The sequence below is a fragment of the Hylobates moloch genome, unplaced genomic scaffold (genome assembly GCF_009828535.3).
Source record: "Hylobates moloch isolate HMO894 unplaced genomic scaffold, HMol_V3 SCAFFOLD_15, whole genome shotgun sequence".
Classification (NCBI taxonomy): Eukaryota; Metazoa; Chordata; class Mammalia; order Primates; family Hylobatidae; genus Hylobates; species Hylobates moloch.
The window spans coordinates 63,727,183-63,752,872 of NW_026652290.1; the positions used below are offsets into that span (position 1 = coordinate 63,727,183).

The 25,690-nt window shown below is 38.5% G+C and overlaps 1 protein-coding gene across 3 annotated transcripts in view; it reads left to right on the forward strand.

The window, feature by feature from the left end:
- Positions 1 to 25,690, forward strand: part of USP34 (ubiquitin specific peptidase 34) — a 297,846-nt gene that overhangs the window by 265,226 nt on the left and 6,930 nt on the right. For 2 of the 3 annotated variants that reach the window (XM_032176542.2, XM_032176541.2), the window contains exons 67-75: positions 57 to 204; positions 5,570 to 6,204; positions 8,641 to 8,798; positions 11,585 to 11,663; positions 13,667 to 13,793; positions 14,429 to 14,536; positions 15,953 to 16,057; positions 16,174 to 16,298; positions 17,288 to 17,411. In XM_032176542.2, coding sequence (XP_032032433.1) covers positions 57 to 204; positions 5,570 to 6,204; positions 8,641 to 8,798; positions 11,585 to 11,663; positions 13,667 to 13,793; positions 14,429 to 14,536; positions 15,953 to 16,057; positions 16,174 to 16,298; positions 17,288 to 17,411 — 1,609 coding nt within the window. The remainder of the gene's footprint in view (positions 1 to 56; positions 205 to 5,569; positions 6,205 to 8,640; positions 8,799 to 11,584; positions 11,664 to 13,666; positions 13,794 to 14,428; positions 14,537 to 15,952; positions 16,058 to 16,173; positions 16,299 to 17,287; positions 17,412 to 25,690) is intronic. The other variant, XM_032176545.2, reaches the window with a different exon arrangement.

Genomic DNA, 25,690 nt, shown 5'->3' on the forward strand with positions numbered 1-25,690 from the left:
AAAGTAATTGCTCATTCAGTTGGCCTTATATTCTGTTCTTGTCATGTTATTTGTAGGTGATTGAATACAATCCTTCTCAGTGTTTAGACTGGTTGGCAGTGCAGACACCCCGAAATAAACTGGCACACAGCTGGGTCTTACAGAATATGGAAAACTGGGTCGAGCGGTTTCTTTTGGCTCACAATTATCCTAGAGTGAGGACTTGTAAGTCAAATATTTAGAATTTCATAAACCATTTGTTTATTGTTCAAAGTTATGTTTCGTTTTGTTTTTAGGCAGCTACGACATGCCCATTGTTGTATACTACAAAATTCTTGGAGGTGTTATTTCCTTTTTTTTTTAGGATAGGAAACCATGTTATTTCTTGGGTAACATCATCACTACTATCATTTTTGTTTCCTCGCTTGATAAGAGTGATAAGGCATGATCAGCATTAATGAAGGGAATAAGAGGTTTGAAAATCCTGTCTTAAAAATAACTTTTGAGAAGGTTAAGGATAAAATGGTAATAAAGACATAAGCTGAGAGAAAATATTGGCTGAAATTATGAGAGTTATATAAACACTTTAAGTTGTACACAAGCCAGTAAAAAAGATCTTAGACAGGTAGACAAATATCAAAAATATTTCACAAAATAGAAAATTGCTTGGAAATAAACATAGAAAATGTTATTTTGATAGTTCAAAAAATGAAAATTTAATTTTTAAATTTCTTATTACAAACATTTTCTGTCTGTTTGCTGAGAAGGCCCTACAGTCATTGATACTTAAGTAGCAATAAACACATCTGGTACCCAGATGTTGAATTCTTTTTTTTGTTTGTTTGTTTGTTTTGTTTGTTTGTTTGAGACAGAGTCTCACTCTGTTGCTCAGGCTGGAGTGCAGTGGTGCAACCTCTGCCTGTTGAGTTCAACTGATTCTCTCACCTCAGCCTCCTGAGTAGCTCAGATAACAAGTGCATGCCACCACACTCAGCTAATTTTTGTATTTTTAGTAGAGACAGGGTTTCACCATGTTGGCCAGGCTGGTCTTGATCTCCTGACCTCAAGTGATCCACCCGCCTCTGCCTCCCCAAGTGTTGGGATTACAGGTGTGAGCCACCGCACTTGGCCCAGATGTTGGATTCTGACCACCATTCTCCAGTAAAAGAATTCATGGCTCCTAGGAGAAATCACTGATTTTAGGGCTAGGGCAGGGAATATACAAGATGTGTGTGGAATATCCTATAGTGCCAGAAAGTGAAAGTACTCAAAAATCAAAATGGTGGGGGTATGTCAGAGAAACACAGAGCTAACCTGAAAGAACTCCCAATGGCCAAAGCCGGAACGGTTTGAGTAACAAAATAACGTAGCACTGGATTATAACCCCAAGGATAAAATAAATATTCATGAGTCCGTACTTAGTAGAAATAAATGATTGAATACATAAATGGAGAATAAATATCTCCCATACAAAAGAATTCCATATAATTTATGTACACATCTCCCCAGGAGGTGGAGCTTAATTCCTCACTCCTTGAGTATGAGCTTAGTGACTTTCTTCCAAGGAGTTGGGTGTGGGGGAAGTAACTTTACAGTGAAGAAACTTTACAGTACAACTCAGCCAGGTGATAAAGGTTAACATCATTGGTAATCAATGAGGTTGATAGTGTGTACCTTTGATATGGCATGATGGCAAAGGGCACTTCGTCTCTTGTGGTCTTCCTTCCAAAAACCTATAACCTGAATCTAACCATGACACACATCAGACAAACTCAGATTGAGGGACATTCTATGAAATACCCGACCAGTATTCCTTGAAACTGTAAAGGTCATTAGAAACAAGGAAAATCTAAGAAACTGTCATAGCCAAGAGGAAGTTAAGAAGACATAATGACTAGCTGTAATGTATACTAGATGGGATCCTGGAACAAAAAAAGGACATTAGGGCAAAACAAGTGAAATCTGAAGTGGAGATTTTGGTTAGTAGTAATGTACCTGTGTTGCTTCCTTAGTCACAACAAATGTACCGTCATAATAATGTTAACTATGGGGGAAACTAGGTGAGGGGGGGTGTATCGAAATTGTTCTGCTTATTTTAAAATAAAAGATTTGTTTGAGAGAAACACCTTTCAGTGGTGTGAACACATGGATTGACATGGGCACTCTGCTCATGGGCCTTTTTTTTTTTTCTTGGAAGTTTAGTTAACCCCGCCATAATAGGATCTTTGTAAGAGCACACAGCCAAGAGCTATGTGAGAGTTGTGTGCTCTTACAAAGAGATGTGTGCAAGTTGACATTCATGTCTTGACCCCTGACCATAAAACCAACAAAAAAAAAATACTATGCTGAACCCCCCAAAAAGGTTTTTCAGCCAGCTATTATGCCTAATACTGATGACAGTGCTGAGGAAATGGCATTCTTGTACATTGCAGTGGCATTGTTTAATATTACCCTTATGAACTGCAATTTAACAGATCTTTACCAAGATTCTTAAAAATTGTATACTCTTTTATTTATTTATTTTTTTTCGAGATGGAGTCTTGCTCTGTGGCCCAGGCCAGAGTGTAGTGGTGTAATCTCGGCTCACTGCAACCTCCACCTCCCGGGTTCAAGCAGTTCTCCTGTCTCAGCCTCCTGAGTACCTGGGATTACAGGCACCCACCACCATGCCTGGCTAATTTTTTTGTATTTTTAGTAGAGATGGGGTTTCACCATATTGGTCAGGCTGGTCTCAAACTCCTGACCTCGTGATCCACCCACCTCGGCCTCCCAAAGTGCTGGATTATAGGCGTGAGCCACTGTGCTCGGCTGGTTTGCCCTTTTAATCTCAGTAATACTATTTTAGGGATTCTAGTGTAAGTATATGGATGCCCAACAGCATGATTTATAGTAGTGAAAAATTTTAAACTCTTCAGTTGGGAAACATTGTTATAATGCATCATGTTAAAATTATAGTAGTGAAGACTGTAGTAATATGAAAAAGTGCTTTTGCTATAACTTGATAAGAGTGCAAATATTTGAATAGAATTAGTATAACTTAGAATAAGAATTAAAATAACATGTATAAAAGCTTTATAGAAATACTTCTAAATACAACAAAATAAATGAGAACTTTTAATATAGAGAAAAGAAAAATTGAGACGTTAGTGTCTTAGAGTTGCCATATAGACATGGAAGTAGACTTAATGTTTTTTGTAGCATACAACTAGATCCAGGACTCTTAAGTTATAGGAAGGCAGTTAACCAAATGGCAAGATGGCCTGTTCTTCCAAATTAACCCTCTTATCTGTTCTTAAAGAAAAACATAATTTAAAAGTCGTGTTTTTTTCTGAAGTAGAAGTTCCTTTTTATTTAAAGGCAAGTAGCTTTTCTAGGAAAAGAAGAGGTGGTTAGGTATGTGATAAAGCAAAGTGAAATGTTAATTGTAAAATCTTGGTGGTAGGTCTGTGGTCTTAGTAGAGTTTTTTCCAACCTTGTAATGTGTCCAAAAAAATAACTGAAAGAAATGTTGAGGTGAAAGTATATAACTCACACCAAATGACTTTTTTTTTTTTTGAGATGGAGTCCTGCCCCATCGCCCAGGCTGGGATGTAGTGCTGCAATCTCAGCTCACTGCAGCCTCCACCTCCAGAGTTAAAGTGATTCTTGTGCCTCAGCCTCCTGAGTAGCTGGCGTTATAGGCGCCCGCCACCACACCCAGCTAATTTTTGTATTCTTAGTAGAGATGGGGTTCACCATGTTGGCCAGGCTGGTCTTGAACTCCTGACCTCAGATGATCTGCCCACCTCAGCCTCTCAAAGTGCTGAGATTACAGGCATGAGTCACTGCACCCAGCCAAATGGTTTTTTTTTTTTTTTTGAGACTGTCTTGCTCTGTCGCCCAGGCTGGAGTGCAGTGGCGCGATCTTGGCTCACTGCAAGCGCCGTCTCCTGGGTTCACACCATTCTCCTGCCTCAGCCTCCCGAGTAGCTGGGACTACAGGTGCCCGCCACCATACCCAGCTAATTTTTATATTTTTATTAGAGATGGGGTTTCACTGTGTTAGCCAGGATGGTCTCAATCTCCTGACCTTGTGATCCGCCCACCTCAGCCTCCCAGAGTGCTAGGATTACAGGCGTGAGCCACCATCCCCAGCTGCCAAATGGCTTTTTTAAATCGTAAATTACTTTTCTTGATTGAGGTTTTATGCAAAAATTGATCAGGATGATACCTACATGCCAGGTTTTTATATTTGAAACACACAACAAACTGAGCCTTAAAAATTCTGACTAAGCAGACTAGTATATAGATAAAGAAATATCTAGGAAATGGAGTATTGTACACAAAGTTTAATTTGGAAATAAATTTGTAAAATAAACTAAAATTAATTTTAGAAACCCTAACTTCGTTTGCTTTGACAATACAATGGAAATTATCAAATTATAGTTAGAATAGGAGGAGACAAGTAATGGTTGTACTGAAAAGAACCCAAACTCAGACATTAGAGAGTCTTGAGGTTCCGTAGTGAATGTTAGGAGCATTATTAGCCTGTGAATCTGATAGGCTGGATTTGAATCCCAGCTCTGGCCACTAGCTGTGTAAGCTGAGATAGTCCCATTGTTGTAAGCCTGAGTGAAAGTGGGGATAATAAATGCAATGCCTGCCACATAAAGTTATGATGTCAAATAGTATACATTCAGTAAAGGCTCACAATTCTTATTATAGTTATTACTATTATTGTTTTACCATTATCATCATCGTTTCTCAAGGCAGAATCTAGGCTCCACCTCTTTATCAGTGTGACCTTGGTCTTTGCTTCTCCAAGATTCAGATTTTCCAGAGCACTGTTAATCTCCATCCAGGGTGATTGTGAGGGTTAAATGAGAAGTTTATACAGCACCTAGCTCAAATGCTTTGTTGATAGTAACTGCTTTTACAGGTTAGCGCAACTAATAAGTCATTAACTCCTCAGCATTATAACATAGGCTTAATAAGTGTAACACCCAGCTCTTTCCTTGGGTGTAAGCTTAGCCTTAAAAGACTTTTAAAGATTTTCCAAAGTTAATGTTCTATAATTAGCATATATGTAATCTTATATATTGAACTTTTATGTATATCTATTTCTGTCTTTATAACTTAAGTATATTTTACCATATCTGTAAGTTATTACAAAGTAAATTATCATTATTTTTCAATTAAGAAGAAAACTAAGACTGTAGAACATTGAATGATTTGACCTTCTCAGGTACCTTTTGGTAGGTCTTCTGACTGCAAATGCTGGGTTCCCTCTGTTAAATCATACTACTTCCTGAGAAGAAATAAAAGATAAAGTGGGAAAATACTGCGTCTTAGGCAAGCTAAAGAAAAGTGGTTTAAAAATTATTGCCACTTCAAAAATAACAGTGGCAGAATAGAAGGTATCTATTTTTATCACCCCTTGGGATCTTTTTGTGGGGCCAAGGGGAAAGCAGAAAGATATTAAAAGAGATGTTCATGTCCCTTTTTATTCATTTTAATTATTAAAGGGAACAGTGGCTTTGTGATTAATGACTGCTGTTCAGTCTATTTTATATCTTACAAGGATCTGACAGTTTTGTTTTACATTTTATAGCTGCAGCTTATCTTCTGGTGTCCCTTATACCAAGCAATTCATTCCGTCAGATGTTCCGGTCAACAAGGTCTTTGCACATCCCAACCCGTGACCTTCCACTCAGTCCAGACACAACAGTAGTCCTACATCAGGTCTACAACGTGCTCCTTGGTTTGCTCTCAAGAGCCAAACTTTATGTTGATGCTGCTGTTCATGGCACTACAAAGCTAGTGCCCTATTTTAGCTTTATGACTTACTGTTTAATTTCCAAAACTGAGAAGCTGATGTTTTCCACATATTTCATGGATTTGTGGAACCTTTTCCAGCCTAAACTTTCTGAGCCAGCAATAGCTACAAATCACAATAAACAGGCTTTGCTTTCATTTTGGTACAATGTCTGTGCTGACTGTCCAGAGAATATCCGCCTTATTGTTCAGAACCCAGTGGTAACCAAGAACATTGCCTTCAATTACATCCTTGCTGACCATGATGATCAGGATGTGGTGCTTTTTAACCGTGGGATGCTGCCTGCCTACTATGGCATTCTGAGGCTCTGCTGTGAGCAGTCTCCTGCATTCACACGACAACTGGCTTCTCACCAGAACATCCAGTGGGCCTTTAAGAATCTTACACCACATGCCAGCCAATACCCTGGAGTGAGTAAAATTGATACTCTTTTATCTGTATCCTCAAATAGATTGGAAATAACCAGTTTTTCCCCTGGTGGGAAGTGGTGGCAGAATATAGAATAGTCTCACCATTCTTTCTTAAGAACTTAATGTGTATTTGTTTTTTTAAATACATATATAAAATGCTGTGTTGTTATAAAATTGATAACTGTGTAGATAACTTTTCTTAGGGTGAAGTTAAAAGTTTCATATCTAGTAAAACTTACCTGTTTTTTAATTTGTGGTTTTGTAAATGTATTCTTCATGTGTGCCTAATGAAAAAAGTCAGCTTTATGGTACAGTTTTAAGGAATTGAGTACTTTGCTATTTAAAAATCAGATATTTGTTAGCAAAATCTACATGCTGTGCTAAACTGTGAGCTAGACAATTTTATATCTAAAGCTAGTAGTATTCCCCAGTATGTTTTCTCAAGCTGCATCCAAACAAATGAAATGCTTAAGAGATCAATCAAGATACATGTATATGCAGTCTAAATTGGGTCCCTTTTACTCTGCACACTTATTTGTAGGTTTTATATTAAGTTTCCTCCCCTCAATGTAAAGCTGTCTAACCTGGATAATAACTTTTCACTGTTGCCTCTTATTCTCTGTTGTAAACTGTACTTTAAAGATAGACCGTCCTTTATAGATCAGATTGTTTTTTTCTAGATGATGTAATGAGTTGTATAGAATCTCACACCTGGGAAGAATAACCTAATTTCTAGTCAGAGAAAATTAGAATTGCAGGCCGGCACAGTGGCTCACACCTGTAATTTCAGCACTTTGGAGGCAGGCGGATCACTTGAGCCCAGGAGTTCAAGACCAGCCTGGGCAACATGGCGAAACTCCATCTCTACAAAAAAATACAAAATTAGCTGGGAGTAGTGGTGTGCACCTATAGTCCCAGCTACTTGGGAGGCTGAGGTGGGAGGATCGCTTGAGCCCAGGAGGTTGAGGCTGCATTGAGACATTGTACTGCACCCTGGGCAACAAAGCAAGACCCTGTCTCAAAAGAAAAAATCAGAATCCCTACAATGCAGGAAAGAAAGTGAGTGTACAAGTACCAAGAAATTCAAAACCAATGCCATAAGAATACAGAATACCAATCTTTCTGACTTCAAAGGGGTCAGGATAGGATTTATTAAGTTTCAGTAAATTTGTCTCTATCATATTCACATAAATAATATTTGATCTAATTACTAGATGTGATGTCCAGAGTTAAATATACTTTTGACAAGTACTAGATGAGTTAGAATTTATCCCTCCATGTTATTTCTTGCCCTTGACATCAGTGAAATGTAATGTCTTTTATTGTAGAATTTCCTTATCTCTTAGAAATTTTCATGAAAATGGTACTTAAGTCAGTTTTTTGCTTTGAAAAATAAGAAGCTGGGAGTTTCAGTTCCTTGACAAGTATGTGTTAGAAGAGCAATCCTCTCCTGACATGTGCATATGAGTCTATAAAATCACAGCTAGTGATTTTACTAAAATGTTTGTTTTTACTTTTTGTTCGTCAGGAACTTGAACTGAGCGTCATTCTAGAAAAGCATTTTAGGCCGGGCGCGGTGGCTCACGCTTGTAATCCCAGCACTTTGGGAGGCCAAGGCGGGCAGATCACGAGGTCAGGAGATCGAGACCACGGTGAAACCCTGTCTCTACTAAAAATACAAAAAAAAAATTAGCCGGGCGTGGTGGTGGGCGCCTGTAGTCCCAGCTACCCCGGAGAGGCTGAGGCAGGAGAAATGGCATGAACCTGGGAGGCGGAGCTTGCAGTGAGCCGAGATCGTGCCAGTGCACTCCAGCCTGGGTGACAGAGCGAGACTCCGTCTCAAAAAAAAAAGAAAAGCATTTCAAATGTTGGAACAAAGGATTACCTCATATGCACTATTAATTTAAGGGTTATTTAGGCATTTAAAATCTTTGTGACAAAGTAATGATTTCTGATTTCTCATTAATTAAAGAAAAAGTGGACAGGAGATGATGTGGCATGCCTCTGGGTTTACATTTGAAGTTACAAAAGTAGTGCTTTAAGCAGTAGTAAGACTAAAAATGAATTGTATTCACTTATAGTTTTTACTCTTTCTGAACTTGTATTTTAAGGTTTGTTGAGTTCTTTTAGTGTTTATTATTATTATTTGTATTTTAGTAGAGACAGATTTTCATCATGTTGCCCTGGCTGGTCTCGAACTCCTGAGTTCGGGCAATCTGCCCGCCTCTGCCTCCCAAAGTGCTAGGCATGAGCCACTGCGCCCGGCCAAATTTTTTTAAATAGAATTTGTTACTAATTTTATAACTTTCTGAATGGAAGTGTAATCTAGCTTATTTGTATAATTTTAAGAGTTGATTAATGAACATAGAAATGAGAAACTGATCTTCTAAAATGCTATAGGGTTAAAAGATCATATGGCTTATTTGGCTTTTTTAGGCAGTAGAAGAACTATTTAACCTGATGCAGCTGTTTATAGCTCAGAGGCCAGATATGAGAGAAGAAGAATTAGAAGATATTAAACAGTTCAAGAAAACAACCATAAGTTGTTACTTACGTTGCTTAGATGGCCGCTCCTGCTGGACTACTTTAATAAGGTAAAAAGATGTTTTAGTTTTGTCTTGTTTTTTTCAAGTGAGATGAGGACCATCCTTTTGATGTTTAAAGATTAATCATTTACATTGGGGAAGCATTTGTGCATGTAGCCACTTTGGAAGAACTTACATTTTGAAGATTCATGAACTACTTTTAAACAGTTTTTGGTCTGGCTTTGATTTGTATTTATGTATGTTTTATCATTTTAGTGTCGAAAGGAACCTTAATGTACAGACTTCTACCCAAAGCTTGAATTGTTTTGTTTATGGCAATTTATCCTAACTCAGGCTTGATAGTTCAGTTCTAGAGGCCTCCAGAAAGTTTTCTGCACCTTTGGATGAGTCTGTTAATATTTTGCGTTCTGTTTAGCCCAAATATATCTATCTGGCGTTCTGATCTATGTGACTTGGCCAAAATTATAAAACATAGTCTTTATAATTAATTTTCAGAGCTACAGAAGTTATTGAATGGTTACAGGAACTACTGCAAATTACCCTTAATTCCCCTTACCTAGAGAAATAAAGTTCAGGCTAATTTCTTAAAATTCTTCTATGTATTACATCTAAGACTTGGAAGTGTTGTTTTTTATTAGGCACACTTTTTTTTTAATGGTACTTTACTGAAGACTTCACTGTAACATCTTAAGCTACTCAATCTAAGATGAAGTTATTTCAGATTTTCTTCTTTGGAAAGCTTTCAAATGTGAGTCTTCATTAGTAAACAGGGAAATTAACTACACCTTTGCCAGATTTCTTAAAGGGATTGTTTTTAAATTTTGGATTAATTTTGAATACAATTGTTTTCCCAAAGTTTACTACTTAAAGCTTTATTTCAAAAAAGATTTAGAGCAGCCTGGGCAACATAGTAAAACGCCATCTCTATATAAATAAATAAATCAGCAAATAAATTAGGGTGTGATGGCATGCACCTGTAGTCCCAGCTCCTCCTGGGGCTAAGGTGGGAAGATCCTTGAGCCCAAAAGGTGGAAGCTGCAGTGAGCCATGATTGTGCCATTGTACTCCAGCCTGGGTGACAGAGCGAGTCTCAAAAAAAGAAAAAAAAAAGATTTAGAGCTTTCTTAACTCTTCTTGAAAAAGGAAAGGAATAAAGTAGAAGGATTTCCAGTTGTAGTCTATAACATTTTTCTGGTATCTAATGAAATAAGACCTGTTAACAGTAATATAGCTGTGTGAGTAATTACAGTCATGTGTTACATAACAACAGGGTTATATTCTGAGAAATGCATTTTTAGCCTATTTCATCATTGTGCAAACATCAGAGTGACTACTCACACACAACTAGATAGTAGCGCCTGCCACACACCTAGGATATATGGTATAGCCAACTGCTCCTAGGCTCTAAATCTGTATAGCATGTTACTGCACTGAATACTGTAGGCAATTATAACAGAAAGGTAAGTATTTGTGTATCTAAACGTATTTAAACATAGAAAAGGTACAGTAAAAATACGGAATAAAAGACAGAAAATGGTACACCTGTATAGGGCACTTACCATGAATGGTGCTTGCAAGACTGGAAATTGCCCTGGGTGAGCCAGGGAATGAGTGGTGAGGGAATGTGAAGGCCTGGGACATTACTGTACCCTACTGTAGACTTTATAAACACTGTACACTTAAGCTACACTAAATTTATTTTAAAATATTTTTTCTTCAATATAAATGTACTGAACTTTTTTTACTTTATAAATTTTTTTAACTTCTTGATTCTTCTATCGTAACACTTAAAACACACTATCATAACACTTAAAACACATTTTATAGCTGAACAAAAGTATATCTTTATAAGCTTTTCATATTTAAATTTTTTTTCTTTTTAAACGTTTTTGTTAAAAACTAAGACATAAACACATACAATTAGGCTAGGCCTAGCAGGGTCGGGAGAATCAGTATCTCTGTCTCCCACCTCCACATCTTGTCCCACTTGGGAGGTCTTCAGAGGCAGTAACTAGCTTAGAGCTGTCATATCCTCTGACGATGATGCCTTCTTCTGGAATCCCTCCTGTAGGGCCTGTCTAAGGCTGTTTTACATTTAACTTTTTTTGAAATAAGTAGTAAAATAATGATAATATAGTAAATACATAAACCAGTAACATAGTCATTTATTAACATTATCAAGTATTATGTACGTACATAATTGTGGTATACTTACAAGACTGGCATTACAACAGGTTTGTTTATACCAGCGTCATCAGAGACATGTGGGTAATGCATTGTGAATGTTACCATGGCTATGAAGTCACTAGGCTAATAGGAATTTATCAGCTCCATTATAATCTTATGGGACCACCATTGTGTTTGTGATCCATCATTTACCACAATTTCATTTTGTGGCACATGACTATTTTATAAACTATTTTCAAGGCTGACATATTTTTAGTATTTTTTTTCCTTCATGTTACCCTTTCTTAATCACCAGCTGATGAGTGTTTAGATAATATGGGCGAATTTTATGATTATCCATAATTTAACAATCAGAAGATGAGCCCATTATAAAAATCAACATTATGTGGAAACTTTAAAAATATTCCCATATCTTCTGCCATTGTTGGAGTTGATTAGATATTAATAGACATTTTTTTTAGTTAGAGTTTCTTATTTAATATTATTTCCTTATACTGCATTTCCAGGAAACAGATGAAGCAGTCTCTTTTCTATAGGTAGGAAAGCAGAGAGCTTAAATGACGATTTTATTGCTTTTTATTTTTTCATCACCTAAGTGTTGTGTTCTTATTCAGAGTTCTCAAACTGAACTTTATGTTTTCTTCTAGTGCCTTCAGAATACTATTAGAATCTGATGAAGACAGACTTCTTGTTATATTTAATCGAGGATTGATTCTAATGACAGAGGTAAATATTCTATTGCATTTTACTGTGAATATATCTCATTTTAATGTTCTCACCAAGACTTACTTTATAGACATTTAGAGTTTATGGTAAACTGTTTTACAGGTGGCAAGGTTTTAATTATATATATCAGTAAACCTGAATTTATATCCCAAGAATAATTAGGTCATAATTTTCAGGGTGCTGTTTCTTTTTCCTTAGTAATTCCATACTTTTCCCTTCGTTTTGTATTTAGAACAGCCATTTGAAATAGACTAGTTTTATTCATTTGTAGGGACAAAAATGAAATACATGTGATTTAATTAAGGGCACACATAATTTCCCAAAAGCCTACTTATTTGACAGAGTATAGAAACTGAGGTTACCATTGTGAACCCAGAAAATCTGAGACAGGTTTCAGTTAATTTAGAAAGTTTATTTTGCCAAGGTTGAGGACGCGCCCGTGACACAGCCTCAGGAAGTCCTGATGACATGTGCCCAAGGTGGTCGGGACACAGCTTGATTTTATACGTTTTAGGGAGACATGAGACATCAATCTGTATGTAAGAAGTACATTAGCTCTGTCCAGAAAGGCGGAGACAACCCAAAGCAAGGCCCCTCCTTCCTCTGGGGCCTTCCTGGTCACAGGTATGTTAGAGACAGATGGTTCCATTCTTTTGAGTTTCTGATAAGTCTTTCCAAAGGAGGCAGTCAGAATATGCATCTATCTGGGTGAGCAGAGGGATGACTTTTGAATAGTATGGGAGGCCGATTTGCCCTGAGCGGTTCCCAGCTTGAAGGGGCCCAAGACATTTTGCTTTCACGCCATCCTCAGAGGAAACCAGAAGGACTATTACAGGGTTAAAATCAGCTATTTATGCTTCCTATAATTCTTGAACATCCACAAGTATGAGATGGCTACAAAGTCACCAGAGGTACGTTGAGCCCTTTAGTCTAATAAACATGCCAAGAGTACTATAAGAATTCAAAGGTAGGATGTTTTTTCAGTTAATGATAATAAAAAATAAGAGAACAGGTTTGCACTTTGAAGAATGTGGATTTGCAAGGGTAAGGGGGAAAACATTTAGATAAATGACAATAAGCACTGAGGCAAAGAAATATTGGTTATGTTTGAGGAAGGCTAAGTATTAAAAAAAGGTAGTGAAGAGGAGTAGTAAGAATTTCATTCTTTAAAATGCAACAGATGTTTATGCTGCTTTGGTTGTGTTTTTAGAAAAAAAATTTTTTTAATGCAACAGATGTTTAAATGTCTACCTCTGTGCCAAGCACTGTGCAAGGTACTAGGGACACAGCAGGGAACAAGACATACTGGTTTCTGTTCCCACAGCTTACAGGTTAAATACTGTACAAGTACATTGTTCGTATTAGGTACTGCTGCAGGTTCTGGGCTAAGAATTTTAACCTTTGAACTGTGGGTATTGTAGTGTGTAAGCTGTAGTGAACTGGTCGAAGAGGATTCAAAGAAAGGTGCTGTATAGTAAAATACGAAAAAAACCAAGGGCTTAATTAAGCTAACATAGTTAAAGGAATTAAAAGATTTAACAAGCCAATATAAAGGAAATGAATTCCTACCTTTTGCAGCTCTTTTTACCTCTTTCAGGCCTACTCTTTTGAGTATGGCTGAAGTCACTTTACCATTGTCTTTGGACAGAGACCCTGGAAAGTTAGTTAAAGCAGTTGCCTATTCTCCCTAATCTTTTGTGACCTACTGCTTTGTAATTTTGAAGACTTACAATCTTAGAGCAAGTACTTTTTCAAAAAAATGTGATTAAACTATTTCTTCAGACTAGAATATACACACAAAATAGCAGAGCTCTGAAGGTGAGGAATGTTTAAAAGAGCTTAATGAGATAATTTAACTTCAGGATAGAAAGCAAATACATTTGCTTTGCACACATGTGCACACACAGTCTGAAAACATCTATCGTAGAGGACGAGTACTACCATTTTGTGGCTCCGTAAGTAAAAATGAAATTAAGTTTTCAATTTTTTCAAATCATTTGTAGTCTTTCAACACTTTGCACATGATGTATCACGAAGCTACAGCTTGCCATGTGACTGGAGATTTAGTAGAACTTCTGTCAATATTTCTTTCGGTTTTGAAGTCTACACGCCCTTATCTTCAGAGAAAAGGTTTGGTCATTCCTACTTCTTATTTTTTGTTAGTGCTACTATTAAAGAGAGAGAAGGTTTTCAAATCATGTGCCCCAGAGAAATTATTTTTATCCTAGTTTATGCACAGAAGATGAGGCTGAAGCTAGCTAACCATCAGGAAATGTTTGTCATGAACTCCTGATGTAAAGCTGGAAGGCTCTTCTATGTTTTTGTACCTGTCTGAAAAACACGCAAGCAGGTATCAAGATTTCAGAGATTGGAAAACATTTCCAAACACAGTAACAAGCTGGGTACTTTGTAAAGATTCTCCAGCTGGAAACTTCTTTGGCTTAGATTAGATCATTTGCAGTTTCAAGCGAGATAACTATAAAACCTACCTCTCTTATGTCCCTATAAGATAGTGTGAACTCTGAACTTCTTCATATACATTCCTAGAAAGTGGGACATATTATCAATGAAATATGTTCTTTAAGAAATCTAGCAGGTTTAACAGTAGTAGTAATCATCTCATGAAAATTACCTAGCTTTCACCAAAGATGTTTCTGTGATTAATCTGAATTTCTAGCATTAGCATTCTATAGTTTACAGTAGAAAACATTTGTGAGGAAGTTTGATCTCAGATGGCATATTTATGTGTGCTTTTATATTTGCAGATGTGAAACAAGCATTAATCCAGTGGCAGGAGCGAATTGAATTTGCCCATAAACTGTTAACTCTTCTTAATTCCTATAGTCCTCCAGAACTTAGAAATGCCTGTATAGGTAAGTTACTTGAAAAATTCACATGTGTAAAAACCTAGTGGAAGAACATTGTTGTGAGTTTTTTCCGTGATGTTAAGCCTGTAGTGTTTGAAAGATACTTGTGCTTTTTACGTGTAACTCACACTAGCTAGCAGGTCCTAAGAAAATAAAGAAAATTTCTTAACTGGCTCATAATTACATTACCCACATGATAATGGGCAGGTTACTTAATATATACAGTCTCCCCGACCTTAGTTCATCTCTAGCTTCCTCCAGCTCTAAAATCTTGTGATCCTATGTAAGCAAGGTTGAATCATAGAAATGTTTACAAGGTAGAACTGACATTCTAAAGGATAAGAGTACTTATTTCACTGTGAGTTCTTTTGCCTAAAGATACTTCTCAGTAGCTGTCCTTAGGCTCTGAGTATTACATCTTTTTATTGATTGCATATTTATAATAAAATGCTAATTTGTGGCTTTTAAAAGACACCCATTATAAATTTATAGTGATTTTTTTTTTTTCACTACATTAGAAACTCCTCGAGAGACCATAACTGTTTTACACTTTCTCAAAATAGTTTGGACAACTAACTGGCTATCATGTATAAGCAGTCCGTCTTGATGTTCTGTGTAATTACTTCTCTAGCAAGAGGGTAAGGGCACATAAGCAGTAACCTATGATCACCAGAAACTGCCTATAGCCTGTCATCATGAGCTTTATTCCTTCCTGTGTGATTGGAGAATGAGAATCAGTCCAGCCAGCATCGTAAAACATTAAAAGTAGATTAAGGATTATCCCTCAAAGCAAAAGAATTTTGAAACTTAGGTTTCTTTCTAAGCTGTTTTGGTTGATTTTATGAGACACATAATCAATGTACATTAAATAATCTGAGCTGGCTCATGCCTGTAATCCATGCAATTTGGGAGGTCTAGGCAGGAGGGGATTGCTCGAGACCAGGAGTTCAAAACCAGCCTGGGCAACATAGCAAGACCTTATCTCTACAAAAACAAAAAAAATAGCTGGGTGTGGTGGTGCATGCCTGTAGTTTCAGCTACTTGGGAGCCTGAGGTAGGAGGATCACTTGCGCCCAGGAGCTCAAGGCTGTAGTGAGCTGATTGCACCACTGCACTCCAGCCTGGGAGACCAAAAAAAAAAAATCCCTCACTGTACATTGCCAGAAAATATCTCATACTTAAACAAAATGCCAATAAATAGCGTTTTAATCTTTTGTTTCCAAATGATGCCCTATTGTCATTAATAACTCTGCTGATCTAAACTTGATTGGGCATAAGACAGAATTTCTACTCGTGTCAGGAGCTTAGTTTCAGACTCATTAAACTGGTTGCAGTGAGGCAATCATAGGATTTGTAATATTGAAAGTAGCAGGCAGATATAACTCTAATTTTTTGCTACCCAAACTTTGTTTTTATTTTCAGATGTCCTCAAGGAACTTGTACTTTTGAGTCCCCATGATTTTCTTCATACTCTGGTTCCCTTTCTACAACACAACCATTGTACTTACCATCATAGTAATATACCAAGTACGTATTTATCTAGCACAGTACTTCAATATGGTTCGCATTTAATCGTTCTGCACACTGAAGCATGGAGATTTATTTTTTCCATTTATTCTTACTGTACACTTTTAATATCTTAGTGTCTCTTGGACCTTATTTCCCTTGTCGAGAAAATATCAAGCTAATAGGAGGGAAAAGCAATATTCGGCCTCCGCGCCCTGAACTCAATATGTGCCTCTTGCCCACAATGGTGGAAACCAGTAAGGTATGTTGGGATGCCAGGAAAATCCATGTTGCTATAGTACAAAGTAATTTGAAATTTTTCCCCTGGCAGTTATGAGTAGGTTAGACTTAAGTGACCGATTTTGTGGATCCTAAGAGGATTAGATTCATTTGGACTTTTTCCTTTTAGTGCTCTGAAATGTTGGTTGAACATTTGCAAAAATCAACAGTAAGCACAAGTAGTTAAGTTTTTTTTCCCCTCAAAAATTACCTTAATAGTAAGTCTTAATATTTGTCACTAGGCTAAATTATAACTGGGTCATATATCTAAATTTGAAAAGGCATTAGGTACTGTTTTTTTTTTTAATTTGGCTACATAATCAATGACTTCTTCTACTTCCCTGAAATTATATTCCTTTGACCTAAGCATAATATTGATTGATAGATTTGTCATCATTTTTAGTCTGGTTCCTTTCTTCTAACTCGTATTCTAAAATAATGCCAATTCTAAATTATAGAGACAAGGTACATTGATACAGGATAATTTATCTTAGTTTCAACTTTTTTAAAAACAATTTTTCCCTTTATCTTTCTTTACCCACACTTCATTCACACTCTCCCTTGCTTGCCATCTTCGGATTTTCAGTATACTTGAGAAGTTCTTATAAGATAAAATATTTAAAATAATTAACATTATAGGAATAACTTGGAATCTATTTCAAAAGTCAAACTTAATTCATTTTTCTTATATGTCTGTAGAGCTAAAGTGTCAAATTTTAAAATCCTACAGTAATTTTACTTTATTAAAGTATATAGAAATAATGGGTAATTTTAATTCATAGCATTTGCACACTGAAAACAAACTTATGACAATTAAGATCATAACATTACTAGAAATTTGGATTTTAAAACTAGGTTCTTATAGAATATAAATATTGAATCAGCTTTTTAGTTAAACTTATTACATTTGCACAAAATATGCTCTTTATTATACAATTTAAGTGCAACCATTTTATCATCTTTAACCTTCAGGGCAAAGATGACGTTTATGATCGTATGCTGCTAGACTACTTCTTTTCTTATCATCAATTCATCCATCTATTATGCCGAGTTGCAATCAACTGTGAAAAATTTACTGAAACATTAGTTAAGCTGAGTAAGTATAAAAGATGAGCAGTAAATTCCACTGAATTATTTTAAGCCCCTAGTAATTCAGGAAGGGGAGAAAAAAATATGAGACAATCCTTTTTTCTTTTTAAAGTGAATGTTTAAAAATATTAATATTCTTGGGAACATTTTAATTTTCATTAAGAAAACACCAACTTACTGGTTTCCATTGAATAGTTCTGCCCAGAGTTTCAGCTGGCCTATAAAGGAGTGTGGAGTAGGGCTGATCACTTCTGTACATAGAAGCCCACATCCTCCACCATCTGCCCAGCAGATTCTGAAAACAAAAAAACAAAACTGCTCTGCTTAGGGAGGCAGGCGTAGAGGTGGACTCCCCAGCCCTGCTCTTGAGGGTGCGACAGATCTATAGTGCCAGCTGTGCTTTGGAGCTGGCAATGGCAAGAGCAAACAGTGGGCTTGCCAGTGTGAAGCAGAGGTGCATATATGAGTAATTAGGAGGTAAGTCTCATAAAATAGGTGAGTGAGAAGAAGAGAAACTTGAAAACGGAGATGATGAGAAATAGAAAATAAAACCATCAGTGAATTATGGGGGGGGGGAGGGACTCGAATATTTTTAGTAATATTGTCTCTGCAGTGATGTGCCTAAGAGCTGTTAGAGAACTGCTCCCTTTGGGTAACATTCCTATAGCTGATAAGTTTTTCCGAGACATGCAGCTCTCCTCCAGAGGTCCTCTATCTCAGGACTTCCAGAGTTCTAGGCGTCTGTGTCCTCCCTCTTGACTTCATTAGGGATGGGCCAGGATCCTCTCCAATGTTCTATAGTTTTCAGAGTGGGACATGAAATACTTGTGGAACTACTACCCAGATCAAGAAATAAAATATTGCCATACCCTGCAAGTCTTCTTTGTGCCCCTCGTCAGTCATAGCCCTCTCCTTCCTATGGAAAAGGTTTTGATCCATTCCAGGTAGGGCAGAAGATGTGACCCTACCTTAGAATTCATTATCCAAGAAGAAGAAAGTGGTAACAGCTATCAGGGATAATTCCACTTCAGCAAAACCATCTTATTGGCAAGTGATTAGAGCATTTTTAGATTTGAAAGCTGGTTCCTGGTAACCTGGTATTATTAGCTGGTTTTATATATGGGTGGCTGGAATGCCAAGATGTAGGGGGATGAGAATATATTCAAATTGGCCATTTCAGGATTATGTACCTGGGTCATGGTACTTGGTAAAAGGCCAAAACCCATCACTAGCAGTAATCAGATATAAGAAAATATCCAGGAGTTCTAGTAGTACAGCCTTGCTCCCATACAAAGAAGGGGAATTATAAAAACACTGACTTTTTAAAAAATGTTTTGGTAATTGTGTTCATACAATTTATACTAAAAGTTATGTGAGGAACTATTCTAGCTACTCGGACAGCTTTAACCAAATATTGAATGTTCTGCCCTGTTTGGGTTGTCTTGTCAACCCAAGTGCACACTTTTAGGGGAATTAAACGTGGAGAAATGGAAGAAAGGAAAGAATACTTGCCGTCACATCAGCTGAATCAACTTTTATGATATTTATAGTCTTATCACTTTTATAACCATGAAGCACTATCAGTGCTGCCTCATACAGTTTAGTTCTCTATATTAGCACTATTTTATAGAACTTTCTATAAGGGCCGGACGTGGTGTCTCACGCTTGTAATCCCAGCACTTTGGGAGGCCAAGGCGGGGGGATCACGAGGTCAAGAGATCGAGACCATCCTGGCCAACATGGTGAAACCCTGTCTCTACTAAAAATAAAAAAATTATTTAGGCATGGTGGTACGCGCCTGTAGTTTCAGCTACTCAGGAGGCTGAGAGGCCGGAGAATCGCTTGAACCTGGGAGGTAGAGGTTGCCGTGAGCCGAGATCGAGCCACTGCACTCCAGCCTGGCGACAGAGCGAGACTCAGTCTCAAAAAAAAAAAAAAAAAAAAAAAAGGACTTTCTATGAGGATGGAAATATTCTTTGACTGTACCACCACGCACAATAGTCAGTAGCCCATCATTTGTGAGTTTTGAGAACTTGAAATGTGACTAAGGAACTGAATTTTTACTTTAATTTTAACCAAAATAAATTTAAATAGCCAAATGTGACTGGTGGCACAGCACTAAATATAAATCAAAACCTTCACAAATTGAGCAAGAAAAAATTTTTCTTGGTTAATACAGAAAATTGGGCATTGTCTTAGATACAAAGTTCTTAGGTCTTTGTCTAAGACCTAAAAACAGTCCTATTCCTTATGCCTCCTATAAATGGAAAGAGTTGTGTCCCACAGTGTGAGCTGACAGAATGACTGTTTCCAAGGAGAGGCCGAGGAAAGGGCTTAAGAAAAGAAAGTCCACATTAATGACCACACAGAGTTGGTAGAGAATTTTAATTTGTATAATTTCTTCAAGAAATTATATTTGGCAACAAGAAATGAAAAGGGTAAGTTTAAATCGGTTATATCTTTAATCATTTGAACATTAAGGTTACATGTCCAAGGGCCACAATATTAAAATATTGTGACCATTGGTGAGAACATCTCAAGATCTATATTGGATTGCAAGTTATTTGCAGTTGTGAGGAAAAGTCTTTGTGGTAATTTTTATATGGGCAACTGAGCAGATCTTAAGATTGGTTAGAGGATAATGAGAAATATATAATAATCACAGATTTGAATTGCAGAGAACAGTAGAGTTGCAGATAATAATAAGCGAGAGGGTTGGAGTGTTTTTGAAGTGAGGATGGTGAGGGATGGGGTTGGAGGAAACGGAAAGAAAGGGAAAGAGAATTCAGGAAGAGTGAACAAAGCTGCCAACTGCCATCTGAAAAAAACAGTGTGTTGGCAAGTATTTTGATACTTAAAAACAGCAGAAGCCTGGGCAACATGGGGAGACCCCTTCTCTACAAAAAATATTTTTTAAAATTAGCCACATGTGGTGTCACACACCTGTGGCCCCAGCTACTTGGGAGGCTGAGGTGGAAGGATCACCTTAGCCCAGGAAGTAAAAGCTGCAGTGAGCTGTGATCACACCACTATACTCCAGCCAGGGCAACAGTGTGAGACCTTCTCTCTCTGCACACACGCACACACACACACACACACACACACACACACACACACACACACACACACACACACACACACACACACACACACACACACACACACACACACACAAAGGGTTTAGCCTAAAAAAAAATCTTGAAAAAAAGCAATGGTAAGAGAGACTGGCACTGCTGATTTGTAAAATACTTATTAAAGTTACGGTAGTCTTTATTTTATATTTTAGAATTTAATACATAGTTCACAGTTCAAAATATCAGAAGGATAAATATCAAGATATCACAGACCTGTCCCCACCATTTTTATTTTTTATTTGTCCTTTTTTCCAAATGTAGATGTTTTTCTCCCATGTTTCACAACAGTAAACTATAATGATTAAAACCATGTAGTATAGGTTCAAAAATACATAGGCAAAACAGTGGGTAAATAGCCTCAACAAACATAAAGATACATGAGGACTTGATAGATGATAAAGATGACATCTCAAATTGGTGGGAAATAGGTGGTAGTAACATAACTGGTTAGCTGTCTATGGGGCAAATCTTTAATATGTCACTCTTTAGACCAAAATTAATACCAGGAGGATTAAAGACTTCACTGGGGGCAGGGCACGGTGGCTCACGCCTATAATCCCAGCACTTTGGGATGCCAAGGTGGGTGGATCACCTGAGGTTAGGAGTTCGAGACCAGCCTAGCCTACATGGCAAAACCCTGTCTCTACTAAAAATACAAAAATTAGCTGGGCGTGGTGGCGGGCACTTGAAATCCCAGCTACTCAGGAGGCTGAGGCAGGAGAATCGCTTGAACCCGGGAGGCAGAGGTTGCAGTGAGCCAAGATGGCGCCATTGCACTCCAGTCTGGGCGACAAGAGTGAAACTCCGTCTCAAAAAAAAAAAAAAAAAAGGACTTAATTGTGAAAAAAATCATTGAGATATTAAAGGAAAACATAACATCACTTGAATACCGCCATGAGATTTGAAAGACCATGCTACCTAGGACACAAAACCCAGAAACAATAAGAAGTTGAAAGTTTTGACTACATAAAAATTGAAAATACTACATGGTGAAAATGCCATAAACTGAATTAAAACATAAACAGCTAATTGGGAAAATGTTTGCATACTTAACAGATAAAACAGCCAATACTGCCAATATATACCAAATTTTTAGGATTTGGTAAGATGGTGAAGAATGTTAAGTTAAATCAGCAAAGGACATGAATACGCAGTTTACACACAAAAAAGTGTTTGGTAACCACATGAGAAGTTGCCCGGACTTACTAATAAAGCAAACAATTTGAGACAGTGTCACCCTATCGCCCAGGCTGGAGTGCAGTGGTGTGACCTTGGCTCACTGCAGCCTCCACCTCCCGGGTTCAAGCAATTCTCCTGTCTCAGCCTCCCAAGTAGCTGGGACTACAGGTGCCCACCACCACGCCCAGCTAATTTTTGTATTTTTATTAGAGACGAGGTTTCACCATATTAGCCAGGCTGGTCTCGAATTCCTGACCTTGTGATCCGTCTGCCTCTACCTCCCAATGTGTTAGGATTACAGGCATGAGCCACTGTACCCAGCCTATTTCTCTCTCTTAAAAAAGAAAACAAAAAACTGAGATAGAGTGAAGCTCAGATGATACCCATATGGTTTGGGGAAAGAGGAGATCTTACAATGGAGTGCTAGTCAAGAGTCCATTTGGGAGGCAATTTGGCCTCCCGATATACAGAGAATATTTATTTTTCACTTTGGTTGTAATGGGTAAAAACTGGAAACAATCCAAATGTCTATCAGTAGGAGCTTGGTTAAGTAAACCATAGTTCACCTATATTGAGACATGAAAACAAATAAGATAGGAATGTTCATTGAATTACATAAAAATGTAAAAAAAAATGCAGAATATAAACATTCTTATAAACAAGGGGAAAATTGCTTAGTACATGTACAGAAAAAAGTAGAGGAATTTTACTCTGTAAGGATGAAATTATAGAATGCTTTCATTTTCTAGGTTAAATATATCTGTAAGGTTTAAATTAATTGTAATGATTGTGCATTGATTTTATAATTTTAATAAGTTATTTTAATATTATGGAAAACTGGTACTGCCAGCCCGGCACAGTGGCTCACACCTGTAATCCCAGCACTTTGGGAGGCTGAGGCAGGCGGATCACGAGGTCAAGAGATCAAGACCATCCTGGCCAACATGGTGAAACTTTATCTCTACTAAAAATACAAAAATCTAGCTGGGTGTGGTGGCGCGTGCCTGTAGTCCCAGCTACTTGGGAGGCTGAGGCAGGAGAACCGTTTGAACCTGGGAGGTGGAGGTTGCAGTGAGCTGAGATGGAGCCACTGCACTCCAGCCTGAGCAACAGAGTGAGACTCTGTTCCCCCCACCAAAATAAAAGGTGGGCTTGGTGGCATGTATATGTAGTCCCAGCTACTCAGGAGGCTGAGGCAGGAGGATCACTTGAGCCCAGGAGTTCAAGGTTACAATGAGCTACGATTGGGCCACTGCACTACAGTCTGGGCAACAGAGCAAAATCCTGTCTCAAAAGAGAGAAAGTAAGTATTAAGTAAACAATAGTACAGGTGATGGCAGATGTGAAGAAAATCATGAAAATGCTAACAAATGGACTGAAGCTGCAGAAAACACTGAAAAGCTTATGGGCTTTAGAATCAGATAAATCTGGGGTAGACTACAGTCTTAACTATATCAGTACTGACTTTGGAATGAATTTGAGAGGATTATATAATTTCTGTGAGCCTAATTTCCTCATCCAAAAGAAGTGCAAAATTAGGATAAAACGATGGCCCTCAAAATTGATGAGAAAATTTAATATAATGATCTGACATACCTAGAAAATGTTTATTTCCTTCTTTAATTGTTGTTGTTATGAGACAAAGTCTCACTCTGTCCCCCAGGCTGGAGTACAGTGGCACAGTCTCGGCTCACTGCAACCTTTGCCTCCAGGGTTCAAGTGATTTCTCCTGCCTCAGCCTCCTGAGTAGCTGGGATTATGTGCCCAACTAATTCTTGTATTTTATTTTTTTTAATAGAGTCGGGGTTTCACTATGTTGGCCAGGCTGGTCTTGAACTCCTAACTTCAAGTGATCCACCAATCTTGGCCTCCCAAAGTCCTGGGATGATAGGCGTGAGCCACCACGCCTGGCCTATTTCCATCTTTACTTGTAAAATAGAGATACTTATAACAGAATACCACTTCAAAGTGATTAGAGACCATGGTATTTTTTGTTTGTTGTGGTAGTGCTGGCTTCTTGGTAGTTGTGGAAAATAGGTATAGAGATTGCTTTTATATTTAGCTGGATGTGATGACTCACACCTGTAATCCCAGCACTCCGTAAAACCGAGGCAGCTGGATCACTTGAGCCCAGGAGTTCAAGACCAGACTGCGCAACACAGCAGAACCCTGTGTCTACAAAAAATAGAAAAATTAGCTGGGCATTGGAAGCACACACCAGTAGTCCCAGCTACGTGAGCGGCTGAGGTGGGAGGATCACCTGAGCCTGGGAAGGTTGAGGCTGCAGTGAGCCAAGATGATGCCACTGCAACATGCCTCGGGCAACAGAGTGAGACTGTCTAGAAAGGAAAAAAAAAAAAAAAAAAGATTGTTTAGGGCTGTGTGCCGTGGCTCATGCCCATAATCCTAGCACTTTGGGAGGCCAAGGCAGGCGGATCACTTTGGAGATCTGCCTGGGCAACATGGTGAAACCTCGTCTCTACAAAAAATACAAAAATTGGCTGGGCGCGGTGGCTCACGCCTGTAATCCCAGCACTTTGGGAGGCCGAGGCGGGCGGGATCATGAGGTCAGGAGATTGAGACTGTCCTGGCTAACACAGTGAAACCCCGTCTCTACTAAAAATACAAAAAAAAAAAAAAATTAGCTGGGTGTGGTGGCGGGCGCCTGTAGTCCCAGCTACTCGGGAGACTGAGGCAGGAGAATGGCATGAACCTGGGAGGTGGAGGCTGCAGTGAGCCGAGATCGCACCACTGCACTCCAGCCTAGGCAACAAAGAGAGACTCTGTCTCAAAAAAAAAAAAAAAAAAAGTGCATAGTGGTGCATACCTGTAGTCCCAGCTCCTCAGGAGACTGAGCTGGGAGAATGGCTTGAGCCCAGGAGGCAGAGGTTGCAGTGAGCTGAGATCGTGCCACTGTCCTCCAGCCTGGGTGATAAGAGCCAGACCTTGTCTCAAAAAAATTAAAAAAAACAAGATTATTTTACTTTGGGGGGATAGTAGGGGAGAAATGACTACAGAAATTGCAGTATACAGTCTGCTTGCCCATAAGAGGGTTAATGTCAGAGCAGCCTCTAGTTCAGAGGTTAGCAGACTCTTTTTGCAGAGTGGACACTAAATATTTTAGACTCCACAGGCCACAAGGTCTCTGTCACATACTATTTTTTGTTTGGCTAATGGTTTGTTTTGTTTGAGACAGAGTCTTGCTCTGTCACCCAGGCTGGAGTTTAGTGGCACAATCTCGTCTCATTGCAACTTCTGCCTCCTGGGTTCAAGTGATTCTCCTGCCTCAGCCTCCCGAGTAGCTGGGATTACAGGCGAGTGCCACCACACCTGGCTAATTTTTTTGTTTTTAGTAGAGGTAAGGTTTCACCATGTTGGTCAGGCTGGTCTCGAACTCCTGACCTCATGATCCGCCTGCCTTGGCCTCCCAAAGTGCCGGGATTACCAGCGTAAGTCACCATGCCTGCCCCAAAACTTTTTTTTTTTGAGACAGTTTCACTGTTGTTGCCCAGGCTGGAGTGCAATGGCACAATCTTGGCTCACCACAACCTCCACCTCCCGCATTCAAGCGATTCTCCTGCCTCAGCCTCCCAAGTAGCTGGGATTATAGGGATGTGCCACCACGCCCCGCTAATTTTGTATTTTTACTAGAGACAGGGTTTCTCCATGTTGGTCAGGCTAGTTGCGAGCTCCTGACCTCAGGTGATCCGCCCACCTCGGCCTCCCAAAGTGTTAGGATTACAGGCATGAGCCACTGCACCTGGCCCCAAAACATTTTTTTAAGAAAATTGTCCAGGCCTGCAGTCTTAGCTACTATGGAGGCTAAGGTGTGAGGATCACTTGAGCACAGGGGTTCAAGGCTGCCCCTGATCTGTGATCACGCCACTGCATTCCAACTTGGGCAACAGAGTGAAGACACTGTCTGTTGTCAAAGAAAAAGCCATTCTTAGCTCACAAGTCCATATAAAAACAG